The 15,040-nt window shown below is 32.4% G+C and overlaps 1 protein-coding gene across 1 annotated transcript in view; it reads right to left on the reverse strand.

The window, feature by feature from the left end:
* The window catches only part of LOC111001001, a 66,227-nt gene that overhangs the window by 27,574 nt on the left and 23,613 nt on the right, over positions 1-15,040 (reverse strand). The window contains exon 6 of the mRNA XM_045634250.1: positions 14,622-14,751. Within this exon, the coding sequence (XP_045490206.1) occupies positions 14,622-14,751 (130 nt within the window). The remainder of the gene's footprint in view (positions 1-14,621; positions 14,752-15,040) is intronic.

Consider the following 15,040-nt stretch of genomic DNA (forward strand, 5'->3'; position numbering starts at 1 on the left):
TCTTTTGCGGCCATATTCGAGAGTATTTGCTTCCACTCACCCTGGTAACGTCACGAAAGTAACAAAATGTGAATCGAATTAATGCTTTTGCATCCATGAATATTTAATCACGAGTTCGACATTTTTATTTGACCTCATCACTGCAGTATCTCGAGAGCGCGGAATTTCCTAAAAGTACTATTATTTGTAGGGTGACACTTATTAAGAGGAGACATGAATAATGCATAGCCTTTTGAAACCGTCCAGTGTAAGGTTTTGTAGAGATTGTGGCTGAAAAAAATTCTATTACCTTCTGTCTGGCTTCGAAATAAACTTTAATTAAGACTTTAAGGCCTCGTCAATTTATACACCTTTATCAGTCTTTTATACTTTAATATTACGTCTGTCACTCATAGTGTTCACACAAGCGTAAATGAGAAATGTCTTGAGGACAATGTATTACGTGCAAATGAGTGAATCTGTTTCATTTTATAAATGTTACGTTTTAATATTTAGGTTATTATAACAGGGTTCAGGATCATGAAAATGCAGAGTTGCATAATTTTTTTTAAGTCAGGTTAATGAAGAATGGATAACACATTACGATTTATGTTTAGCTCAGGTTGAGATTATATTCATGATAAATTATAAAAAAATCATTAAACTTAGGTGTACATTTTAATATGACCAATAAATTAAAGATACTTATCACTGTTAACATTTAATGAGTGACTATATACGGCTTTAAGTAGGTAAAATTTTAAATTGCTACGGAATAGCAAACAAAAACTGCTCTCAAAGGTTATACTGATAATCAGTTGTGCACTATGTCTTTAATCTACATAAACCTCGGTTCCAATATTTACCAGGAACCATTAATGAAGTAGACGCTTTTAAAACAAAGCCTTATACTCACAACCCTTCAGCAAAAGAATGTTGATTTGTTTGTAAAGTACCTTTTATTTTTCGTTTTATACGCTAATGAAAAACTCAGTAATGCAAATACTTAATTGCTTCTCTGTTCCAGGCAAAAATTTAAAAAATATTTCCACGATTTCCACAAGCCTCAACAGCAATTTGATAAAATGATGTTCTAAGTGGCGAACAGTCTATATTTAAATCCCAAATATTGTCAAGGCCCTACTTTGACTTTTCTACTTTTATAGTTGATCTCTGAGGTAGTATTTATTATTATAAATCCTTTGAGAGTTGAAGCTAGCGTTACACTGCTCGATGCTTTCTTGTGTCATGAAAGTTTGTTGGTGAGTTGCTTCAAAAAAAATTCAAAAATTCAAAACTTATTTATTCCTGTTGGTACACTGTACACTTATGAACGTCAAAAAAAAGAAATATTAAATGAATTTAATTTTACATTTGCTTGTTCTTTAGAATTTATAAAACACATATTCCCTTAGATCCGGTCTTTGCAAAAATTACCTAAGCGAAGACAATGAAGACCAAGGATTAATGTATAAATACAGATTAAGTTCATGAGAATCACAATTAAAAAACACATACGTTTCTTCATAAACTTTTTTTTAATTATAACGTGGTGGACCCACTCAGTGGACCATAGTAGATCGACTTCCGAGTTTTATTGTCGATAGAAATGTTTATACATTTATCTTTCGAATCTAGTTTCCTTACTCATCTAATGTCAAAATATATAAAACAAAAGACGTATGAGTTACACCACTTATAATTCAAGATCGGCTGGACCGATGTTAGTTATCTCTTTTTTGATGAATTCTTCAAAGGCCTAATGTGTAAAACTGCCAATCTTCTTTCGCGATGGCAAGCTATTGCTTTAAATATTTTATTAAACATTTCTATTTTTGCAGAAAAAGTTGTATTAATGATAACCGTAATGAAAACCTTAAAAAAAATAAGTTTAACTAAAGTAACATGAGACTGTAAGGCGGAACGAAGTTAGCCGCAACAGCTTGTATAGAAAAAAACTGCTTTACCGATTCCAAAACTTTTTTCACCATCACAATGCTACATTATCCTTACAGATATATCCTTACAGAGACAGAGATTATTGTTTGTCAAATTATTTACAAAAATAAGTGTACCCGCCAACCCGCTTTTGAATATGATTAAACGCAAAAGAGTTCCACTTGTGTTTGGAAAGATTATTTAGTAGCATCAAAGGATTTCGATCCTTGATTAACACTACAAGAATATAGAACAATCCATTCAATAAATATTTACTATCTGTGATTAGAGGGACTATCTGCTGATAATTCTGCTGAATTAATTTTAAACATACAAAATTAGTAAACAAAATCAGTCCAACAATAAATTAGCTTTGTTTCTTGTTTCTGAATTAATTGAAATTAGAGTAAATTATTTGCTTGTAAATTTTAACAAAATAAATATCTTAGTATTTTTCTACTTAATGTGAGGCTACGACCACTTGTAGTTCTTGATATCAGCTTGCATTTTCACTGATATAAGTCAAAAGTGTCACTCGTGATTACGAAATAAAAGAAGCATTTTTATCAACATTTGCTAATGGTACACTAATTCGCAGATGCAAACAGTACCAGTACAATATAACTTATAGACAGATTGATTGGGCCGCTATGAATGATTGAGTACGCAATTTATTATATGGAAAATTTGAAATTTCTAACTTAAATTAGTTTTATAATTGGGCAATTAAGTATTCAGAAATATTAAATTTTAATATTAAATTAATTTCATTGTTTCATTACAATATTACCCATTATGCATTATTTGCTTAGTAGCAATTAAAGTACATAGATTTAACTTAATGTAAAAACCGTCTCTTTAAAAATCAAAATATTAAAAAAAAAGGTTTGTAATCAGATTTTAGTAACATAATCTTAGCGAAAGAAGAAGCAAGAGATTCTTCGAAAATCTTACGCTAGTATCGATTTACTATATAAGAGAGTCATCGGCATCGAGGACACCAAGTGATATAAACTTGTTTCTAAACAATAACAAATTCAATAAAGACTCCCTGAACACTTCGAGCATGTTAAACAAACGGAAAGTACGTACCTTATCATTATCAAGTTAAGAGGATGTATGGAAAAACTTTAGAACCCAGTAAAATCTGTTTACGACCGCCCTTAACCAAGAGTAATAAAAAACATTAAATCGCGACAATTCGGTTCATTGCTAAAAGCTTTTCGGGGTTCTCATTTTGAGCCCGAACTCCATTTTTCTTGACCTTACCGGTAAACGTTAAAAGTTTTTAACTATTAATCCTAAAACAAATTCTACTTCTTTTTCTTGAAATTTCACTTGATGTTCAAGATGGGTCTCTTCTGTCTTCATGGAAATCCTTTAGTGAGGTTTCAATGTAAAACTCCGTGAAGCGATCTTAAGTTAGGTCACAGCACAGATAAAAGGCAACTTGGGATTCTTTTCAATTTATGACAGATATTATAGAGTTCATACACCTCTTTATATAACTACTTATGCGGACTGATCACAGACTGAACCACATTGTCAGCAACCACAATTTGGCCAAATAGATGTTATAATATATTGAGATATTGTCTTAGATTGTTTAAGGAATTTGTACTGTGATGTGATCCTTCGGGCATTTATGAGGAATATTAATTGTAAAATACTGAATAGAATATTGCCGGTATTTTTTAATTCCCGATGAAGAAACATTTGTTTCTGTTCGAATTTATATATCGTTCTCCTAGTTCTATGGGACAGTTACATAAAGTACATAAACCTAGACTGAGAAACTATGAAGCGATTATCACTTGAGAAGCTTTTTGCGCGCGATAAGCACATTTTAAATTTTAACAGAGTTGTATGAAAGGAAATATAAAACGAATCAACGTTACATTTGCAGAGAAGTATTTCATTACAATGCAATACTGGACATTGTTTTACATGTAGCGATCTCAACAAATTAAATTTCATTGTTAATAATGATTTTCATTTAATTAAATAGTGAAGTAATTTGGTGAATTTGCGAGGAAACATAGGCCTTGTCACTTTTACGAGTACCAACCTAACTACGAAACCATTTATCATAACTAACCAATTCGACTGAGGGTCCTTCAAGAAAATAGCGTACCAATTCTTAAAAAGCCGGCAATGCAATCGCGAGACCTCTGGCATTGAGTGTGTCTATGGGCGGCGGTATCACTTAACATCAGGTGAGCCTTCTGCCCCTTGCCCCAGTTCTATAAATAAAAAAAAACTTTCAAAAAGCGATGAGATACTTATTCTCTTGTAGTTGTATCCTTTGCGTGACATTTTTATGTACCACTGGCAGGAAGCTCATCTGATGTAACAAGTAAGTGATACTGCCCCGCCCTACGGACGCTCTCAATGCCCAAGGGCTCACGAGTGCATTTCCGACCTCTTAAAAATTGTTACGCCGTTTTCTAGAACACAAGGTTCGAAAATACTTCCGCGGGCAGCTGGTTCCACATAATGGTAAAATCTTGAGAATCTAGTAGTATTTCCTTTAAGGTCGGTAGATTCTGCTTGTATTGATTAAAATATTTTTAAAATTTTTAAAAATATTTTAATCTTGTTACTTCTTCACTTTTTTACTATTAATTCTTAAGTATATTAATGTAAATGACTGTTGTGGTTGTTTGACTGTATTTTCTTACTCTCTTCTGTAGTGTTACTTTTGTATAAATTAACTGCTTACGTGTTTAAATATAAAAAAATGTCGATACAATAATAATCATTTAAATGAAACGGCTGTATAACTGTCGTTATCTCACACCGAGTATCGAAATCCGAACCACGTTAAAACAGACAAAACTGCTGACTCGACCCACTCATGGACAAATAAATAAACATAACCCTTATGGGCGTACAGACAAGGGTCCTGACGTTTATTACCGCATATTTAACATTACCTGTTTGTAATATCACCACGTAATGTATCGTCTCTATTCTTAAAGATATATTGACACAATAGTTTGTGAGGTGCGGGTTACCTATTTAATAATTTAAAAAATTATCTTTTTACAACTGTTTGCCCTGGTAACCTGGAGACAAAACGGGACGTAAACAAGAAGAGAAATTAAATTAGCAGCTGGCAGGCACTGAAGGAGATCAGTCCGTAAGTCTTTGGATGTTATAAAAGTATTGTACGAAACCAAATTCAATTTTAGATGCTCTACTGGCGATTTTCTCTTCTTTCTCCATCTAATCTTAAGTTCAAGGTTCATTGCCGAATGTTGTAATAAATGTAAGTCTCATAATATAATATTTGAACCTTAGATTTCATTACTATAAAAATACTCATTAGTAATCTTAACTGTTAAAGTAATATCTAAAGTTTAAGCATTATTGTTGTTATCTTTAATAATAAGACTTATAAAATAAATAAAATCAAAAAAGCAATTTTAATGTAGTTCAGTATAGGCGAATTATCGGTTTTTGCAATGATTATTAAAGACTGTTTACTCTTCTTTCAAATACATTAGAATACAAAAAGCAATAAATTTCTTTAACTGGCCTTGACTTACTGACTAGAAGTCAGACGCACTGGTCTGCAGATCCAATGGTTAGAATACCAGTAGATTTACAATTTCTCTATGTCGGCAATTCGTGCAGGCAATCAGGCTATTAAAAACAAGGAATAGTAACCTACACAGCACGGATTTGCGTCTTTCAACCCAATTACTTCCCTAAAGTCTGGCCAGTTATTTCAAGCCCGATAAACATAGAAATCACTTCGAAACACTCGGTAATCTAATAATAAACAAAGCGTAGACCATTAAAATTTTATTATAATCCATTTCTGACGCTGTGACTGAAATGAGAAATGCATGCTGTCTATGTACAACACCCAAACTCATGTTTTATTCATAAAGTAAATACGATTTTTGTGGGGCTTCCACGCGTATTTTCCTTTACTCGACCGCTGCGCTAAAGAACTCTGAAAGCATTTTAATCTCAAAGGCATACCTCTCTTATATTTTTACGTGTAAGTAGCTATGTGGAGTGTAAGAATGATATTGAGTTTGTTGGAGAAACTATAGAAAATGTTAAAGACATATATATAAAACATAAACAACAATAAAAATATAGAATAAAGGTATGATATGTTTATCTTTTTGAAGTTAAACTTCTTTTGACGCGATGGAGAGAAATGATGAGAGTGAATTTTTACGATGCGCGCGCACACCGACACCTGAATTCTACATCGTAAAGTTAGGTCTAGGTGCATGAAATCGATTACTATGTTCAAGTTGTATATTCTAGTATTTATATATGTAGAACACTTGTTTCGTAACAAGTGGGAATAAATAAATTTTATTTTGCTGTTTTAAAATCATTTTCATATACTGCATTTTAGTTTTTTTTCCATACGCCAAAGAAGTATAACTTCTAACGCGTGTACATAAGTACACACACTCTTTTTTAATGAAAAAACAGTACCTTAAGAAGTGTAATCCTAAAGTGTGTAGGTATTCTAAAGTATCAAATGTGTGTACCGAACATACATAGGAGAGTGAGAAACAACATAGATAGAAAGAGTGAAAAACATAACTATACTTTTCCCGTACAGACTGGCCACGCTCCCACTAAGATAGATGGTCCATAGGTGGCTGTACCGTGGCTTGTTTACCCTAGCATACAAAAAAGTGTCGTTTATAATATTAGGATAAATAAATCTTCCAGCTGATTAGACATTTTAATTCCGTGACATAACTCAATGCGGCTACGTGCCAGGAATACAGTAGCTTTATGACCACGAGGTCAGAATTATACTTTCCTGTTTAGAATAACTTGGCCAGTCGCCTTATCGTTGTTTTATTTCACAAAAATTCCTTTGAAATAGCCTATAGGGGCTTTATGTATCAATTACGCTCCGAAACGTGACTGTTTTTATAAATTAAGAATGGTTAATTCAATTACGCCGACGTCATTTTATGCGAGAATTTTTACAAAATATTGTCTTTGTTTTACGCGGTTTTACACATTCAAACAAAACTTCTTTCATGTAAATGACAAGTCGTCGATTGAGTAAAAAATACAATGTATGTCATATTTTATTCATAAGTTGACTTTTACCGACACTGATTCAACGATAGATTTAATAATAGGCCATAATACAAAATACATTTAATGTGTAAAAAAATACAATTCGTATAATACATATATCGGTATAAGAATGGCACCTACTTTAGAGTTCTATTAAATCTTATGTCGCATACGTGGACTTTTTTGGAAACTACAGGAACTGTTGTAAAACAAATGAAAAAATATTAGGCTTGTGCGCTGTTTCCAGGACAATGATTATGGACTTGTTTATTATTTTAGAGGGTGTAGGCCGAGAGAAAAAGCCGGCGTAAACTCTCTGAAACAATCTCCTGTACTTTTTTAAAATATCAAAACATCAAGCAACACTTATTATCAAACAAATATTGCAAATTAATTAGAAGTAACCTGCGTAGCATTAGTCCCAGGCCCTTTTATGAACTAGATAATCGTTTTAAAAAAATAAAACCTGAAAATTCCGTTTTCATATAGTTTTCAAAGCATTAAACTTTGTAAAACAGGTGGCTAAGTCTACAAACGAAGTTAATAAGAATTTGTTCATGGTACTATAATAATTTGCTTTACATTTTCTTTGTACCAAGTAATTTGAGGAATTTATAACAAAAAATAAGCGCTTCTAAAAGAATGTTTATTTTGGGGTTAAATTATGATGGCAAGGAATATGAAGCCTCATTCTTCAGCTACGTAAGCGGTTTGCAGGGCCGGATTTTAAAGTATTAGGTACCGACCATGCTAAGAAAAATGTGGCGTCACAACTCGTGGTCCTAGCCTCACACAACATTTTTGTTTAGAGGTAAGAGGGTAATCATTGTTATGTGCATGACATACTATCGATTTTTGGGCTTTATAGTGCAAGTTTCCTGACTATACCATCCCTTACGGCCTACCGTGTATTTAAGTCCGGATTAAATTATAATTAGTCTATATCATCAGGTACATTTTGTAACGCTGTAAAGCTGAAATAGTTGAAAACCTCTTCTATAAAAATGAAAATGGGACAGAGTTGAAATTAACTCTCTAAAACTTCTCAAATTTGTTCGGTGTTCCCGTATGATATGACCAATAATACATAATATATCAATTACCTGTAAAGCGTTGCTATAGACCCCAATTTTTTACATTTTTGACGTTAATCCACCCCTGTATCGTAATCTGGCGTAGGATTAAATAAGGTGGTATCAAGTGTGAATGACGTTATCATGGCGAGTGACTTGCAGCTTTCGTCGAGGTTAAGTTCTCAAATAAATTATCTGAGTAATCTGTTTGCTAAGCTTTTAATTACCTCAATTTTCGTTCTATTTTTCTTTTGATAAAACTGAGGGTTTCCGAATAAAATGATATTTGAGAATTCAAGTGAGGATCGAGCAAGATTTTCCAATTATGTTCCTGTTATACGATAAGTTAAATTCATACCTCTACGCTGTAATGTAACTGGACAATTTCTGTACGTTAATTATATGTGAAGCCACCGATTACATTTGCCAAGCCACCGACTAACTTGTAAATGTATAAGGCAATAAAAGACAATTATTAACTTCTTAATGGATTTACTGTACTATAATGCCGGCGTTTCACAAAGATATGAAACCGTCACGCTCGCCAGACGTGGAAAAATAAAAAATGTTTCATACAAATTTGTCACAATCGTATATCAGTTAGCTTTCAATACTTTATTAAACTTATTTCTTTAACATTTTTATTAATATCGTGCTCTTCGAGCTAACATTATATAACAAAAAAATACACTGCAAATATAGGCATAGATGAAAACATACGTAAAAAAAAGTTTCAAACATATAACGGAAAAAATCCATATAAATTATATGGTTTAATTAATCAAGTCGAGGCTCCAATAATGATCGTTGTATGTTCGGGCTGCTCGATACAAAACTGAGTTTTTTGCGTAGTTGTTGTCGTTGTCAGAAACGTGAAACAAAGCAGGACTTTCTGTTTTCTTGTTTTACTAATACTAGTTTTAATAATAATCCCAAAGATATAAAATATAAGATATAGAATAAATAATTGGATCTTTAGTATTTGTATTCTATAAATTAACTGTATATTTAAAAAAAGTGTTAGGCAAAAGTAAGATCAAAATACAACGTTTCAATCTATCTAGTGAGCTTTATTTCTTATCTAATCTATTTGGAACAATTTCTGCAATCTCCGAGTGGCGAGTGGTGAGTGCTGGTAATCGAATTTAAACGTTGAACGTTTAGTTCTACGTGAGCGCCTTCGTCATAACAAACATGCAGTTATTATACTTGAAAATTGATTGCCAAAAATTAATTGAAAAATTTCAGTGTCAATTTAAGAAACTTTTAAGCTTTGAATCTTTCATGATTTTTTTTCGTGACGTAACCGAAAGGGCGTAGTTAGTGTTAGTAATAAATTCCTTTTAATATTTTGTTACCTTATTAATAATACTCAAATTAGCGTCGCACTCAATACCTTGTCCAAAATCAACACCATATTCACACGCTCATTAATGGAGAGGATTTCGCTTTTTATTAACAAAATTATATGTTCAATTCTTGCATATACTTACTGAAGCTTTAGTTTAATAACATTCCATAAGTACAAATATTTACACCGCATATCTCAATATCACTGTATTGCGCACAGATTTAATTAATATTAACAGAATACGTGGGTAACGTCTGGCCGAGACATCGAGAAACGCTACGTAATGAAGTCTACATCTTAATTATCATGTTACATATTATTAATGGATACCTATTGTGTTGATACATACTAAGGATTCAAAGGCATATTGCTCATGCATTTATATTTTTTTGTTTAATATATCTGTGACCACGTGTAATGAGGACTATACTATTAATTAGTCGAGCCATAAATACTAAAAAGGTTTCCTTTTTTTAACATTTAAAGTATTTTGAATTTGGAACACGTATATTATTTTAAAAAACTACTAACGACTTTGCGCCATTTCACAAATTTTTCGGTTTCATTATCAAATTACAATATGGAATGCCTGGCCAGGCCTGCTCTAAGCGACACAGCGACATTGAGTATCATAAAAAATCTTTGGAATTGGCGAAATTTCCTTTGGCCATATCGCTCGTTCCAGGTGTCTAGAGTCTTCAGTCTTGTCAGTCGTCACAAGCAGGAAAGCAGATATGCATCGTACCCTATTTTTATGGTTAGCAAACCACGAATCGAAATAATAATAGAGAGACTTTAATTTCAAGCCATAATGATTTTGTTACCGTCGATAATCAGTAGCTTCACTCATTTCTAGTGGAAGATCGCTTATTAAACCCGACTCGGGGCAAAATAAACAGCTCGTCTTTAGTAAATACAAACAAACAACTTTTTGATGATAGCTATTTCGTGGATTTATTTTTGTTTGTAACATTTTAAAGACAATCTTGTAATCACAGCGCCCTGTTTTCACACCGTTAGACATCATTTAAAATGTATTACTTTGCTGTTTTTATAGCTACTGAATATCATAGCTGTTTATTTTATAATATAATAAACCATAGAAAAGCAATATGTGACAAACATTCATAGCTATCTACAAAAGCATCAGCTATAAACTATGAGTTTGTTTAGTAATGATAATGGAGAAATCTTTAATAAATATTATTAAGCTGAATACATAGTTTGTTTGGAATTACTGGTTCGAATTGACGCGACTATTACACATATAAATACTATTTTAAGACGAAGATGTTTGGAGTGCTTTTCAGCAGTTTCAGCAGACGAATTAAATATCAAATCTTGTGACAATTTGTCGCTATTTCCGTTGCATTAAAGATCTATTTAGCTGTGTGCAGTGGGTGAATAGCGGGTGATTATGCAGCCTCCCTGCTTACATGAGTTCACCAACTACTCTAGCAGAATTCTCAATGTCGTGTCAACTGTTGCTCTATTTATAATTTAAATCGATTATACAGCGAGGTCGTATATAGTAAAATAATTGCATTATTTGGTTGGTTGTTTAAGTTTTGAAGAAATAATAGATTTAAATTATTGATTCTAGGTAAGATGTATTACATATTCTTTAAAGAAAATCGTTAATTTATTTGTACAATTTAGTTTTAATAATTTGTAAAACTGTATCTAAATTTAAAACTTAAAAATTCTGAATTGTAATTAATATGCTCTTTATGTACCTTTGTATAAAATAAATATTCAACTAAAAAAGCTTAATACATGGGTAACACTGAAAATGTTTAGAACTGGCCAGTTAGAAACATTACTAATGAAAACTTTTATTGAATTTCAATTTTACAAATCTTTGGTAACATAATATAGTATATTGCATTCATTTGTCATTTTTGTGAATTGGCGGCAAATCTAAAACTCTTATTACACGTGAAAATGAACCTAACGGTTAAAGTGTACGAAAATGCCATAGAAGAGACCAATGGAAGGACGAAAGGGCCCACTGCTTTTCTCGGAACCATTGAGAAAAGCAGTCGGTCCTATCGAATGCGATAGGGCCCACTGATAGTACAACTCAACTTTCTACGTTAAGCCGTTTTTCATTTTCTAAACATTTTCAGTGTTTCCTAGGTAGATTCAAGTAGTTCAGCTCTGTGAAAAACAATTAAACATGTTATGTAAAATATTTATATGGTACACTAATCTTCAAAAATACTAATAAATAATACAAAAAGTTCAAGATCAGCCTCTACAAAATAAAATTGATCAAAGAAACGGATGCAATGTGAAATCCACATTGTAGCTTCATTGGATTATAATTTATTATTTAGATACCATGCAAGTAAAATGTAAAAGGAAAACAAAGGCTCCGCCTTGTTTTACCTTTTGTCCTAGTTTCGATGCGAGTCTATAATTCAAATTTGCATCTTAATAGCTTTGGTGCGAAGTACGCGGTGGGTTTTAATTGGTTTTGTTCCATCAATTTCTACATATCGTAAGTGGATTAGACATGACACAAAATTAAAACTCGGCAGTGCGATTTTATTTTCTATACACCTAATGGGACTACACTTCCTCATTGGTCTAGTGAGAGTCAAGAGTTGGCACTAGTCTAAAAGTAAGACGACTTACGAACTATGTTATTCATAATTCGTTGTGTCGTTTTTGACATTTGGTTACACACAGCGCTAAGTTTGAATCCCGTTTGTCTCGATTCTTCAAGTCACGTCAATAATTTAAAAGTAGCAAAAATAAAGAATAAAAACCAATGCTGAAAATAGATAAATAAGTTCATCAATAATAATAAAATGTATTATTTTTGATATACTATTAATATATTACATCAATCTAAAGTTATAAAAAGCAGATATGATTAATTTAGTGAAGCTATCAGAGTAACGTCGTCACTAATGCCTATTTTAATAAACTCATATTAAGCTCAAAAGGTTTTTATACAAACAGACAAGGAGTCGCCATTTCACGATAAAATCACTTAGCATCAATCATTGTCGATCCATTATTATTTATCACTTCAATAAATTAAAATGACATTATTATAAATACGCCAAAGTACCATTATAACTTCCGATACAATATTACTAACGTTCGGATGAATACTAGCAGCTTAGTTTCTTCATTGGACGTCGGGGCGGAACACCACTTTCTTGAACCAGTTGCCCACTGAAGTATTTCCGAACCAATTCGGCTTAGGGAAAGAGGAAAGAGCGTACCAATTCTTAAAAGGCCGGCAACGCACTCGCGAGCCCTCTGGCATTGAGAGTGTCCATGAGCGGCGGTATCACTTAACATCAGGTGAGCCTCCTGCCCGTTTTCCCCCTGTTCTATAAAAAAATAAACAGATCAAAACACAAACCTGTGTGAACTTGATCTGTTTAAATAATAAATAAGTAAATACACTGCTAGCATACATAAATTATACACCCGTGTAACAAAGAGATGTGTTGATCGATACATCTTTCGTAAAACGAGTATAGCCGTGAAAGGGGTTTACAACGAAAATTTAAACTAGGAACTGTATATTATGAGCTTTCGAGGCAAGCTTAGTCTGCCATTCACGGCGAAAACTAGGCTACAAACTGTATGCTTTAAACGACTCACACCTACATAACTATAGGTATTAGCTTTTAGTCCTAAATGACCCCTTTTAAATAGATTATTATTATACAAAGTTTTATAATGTTAGCAGTAGAATGGTTACATCATTAAAATCTAAGTACGCGTGTTTTTTTATATAAAGGAGCAAATCATCATCAGACTCATCTCATGTCATGGAAACACACGATGCCGGGTCGCTAGTGCGTTGCCGGTTTTTTAAGAGAGAGAAAAATAAAAATACCAGCATTGCCATGTATTGTGTTGTATTTTTCTTTTATATTAAACTTACAAATGGTTTTATTGGTGTAAACACATTTAGATTGTTTCCATAAATCAAGCGAAGAATCTGAATAATAAATTAAAATAATTCAGAAAAAATAGAAAAAATAAATACTCATATATTTACTGGTTTAGCATAAATCTGTAAATATAGTCTACAAAAGATTATAACATTTAATATTAATTAATTATACTAAACAGTTCATTTTAGATAACGTTTTAATTTTAAAAAATGGTTTGAAAATAAATAAACTAAAACTATTGTATTTAATACTGTACCAGTTTTTTTTTATAAATATAAGATCATTAAAAAGGCTTTTGACGACAATAATTAGTGTTACCTATCGTGTATTGAATGGGCCGCATCATTAAAACACATTCTTTGGACATGTTCCCGAAACTTTCATTGACGCCCCATGAACATTAAATAGAGTTTTATAGTTAAACAAAGGTGACGTTAAAAAGTTGCGGGATATATAAAGTTTTATTTATTGTGCTGTGATTTTTTTTTTATTTTTTTTTATTGATAAAGATTGCCAACGCTCGGGACACTGATACATTTGGTAAAAACAAACACAAAATACAATTTTGAATGTGATGAGCAATTAGAGGCAAACATGACATTCATTTAGAGCACATACAAAAATCAATCGTAACAATTTTTAAACAAAACAAACATTACAAAAAAGAAACAATTACAAAAAACTAAACCAAAATCGATTTTAAAGTGTGAGGGGAGCAACTCTGGATATCCAGACCTAACTTGTTGTGATGAACTCGTAAAGCTGTCGCGCTACAAGAAACAAACCTGACTGGACTTATGATTTTCATGAGTTCAATGCCCTTAATAAATATTGCGATGAAGGTCGGTTCCTAAATATATTTCTGATCCTTATTTCATAAAAGATATTGACATACTTGGAAGGGTTTTAAGAAAAATTAAAAATCGTCACTAAGGAACTAACTTTATAATGAGCGTTTGAAAGCACTTGATCCTACTGATTTAGAAAGTAGGCCATCAAGACGTATAAAATCTTTACTGGTCACAATAATGTTTCTGGAATTGTGAAGCTCTATACTTTAATCGAGAACACATAGGGGTAGTTCTTCTCTAAAGAAAAAGTTTTTCGTCGTTCTTTTCTTCGAAACCGAGCAGTGGCTGACTGAAATAGGTTCCGAAAAATGCAGCCTCTTTGAACTCTAAAACGGGTTAGATAATTCTTCCAAATCCGCGAATACGTGCGCATCAGCTTATTAAGATGCTAGTGTTTTTATCTACATAATAATATGTGTAAAGGACTTACCCATATCATCGATGAGTGGCGCCATCCGAAGCGTAACGCCAACAAGTAATAGACAAAGAAAGAGGAGCAAGCAAGCAGTCACCATGATGGTATAGCGAGCTCGACGGGGCAGCTCATCAGGGTCCAATACCTGGATATGAGATTTGTTTTTTTGACCGAACAACAATTCAAATAACGTACCTTAACAATACAAGTCTTAACGTATATGAAGGTATTAAAAAACTAAGAGCCTAATAAGTATATACATATTAACCACTCGCGTACAACAATACAATATATGCGAAATAAATAAATGTTAATTGCTATGTAACGATTGAATGCAGAGTAACAGTTGAAGATAAAACAAAATAAAATAAATAAATACGTTTATTTTGGAACATAGGATCATTATGGTAGGTATCACTTATTCCACGTCATTA

Source organism: Pieris rapae, chromosome 2 (assembly GCF_905147795.1).
Source record: "Pieris rapae chromosome 2, ilPieRapa1.1, whole genome shotgun sequence".
Lineage (NCBI taxonomy): Eukaryota > Metazoa > Arthropoda > Insecta > Lepidoptera > Pieridae > Pieris > Pieris rapae.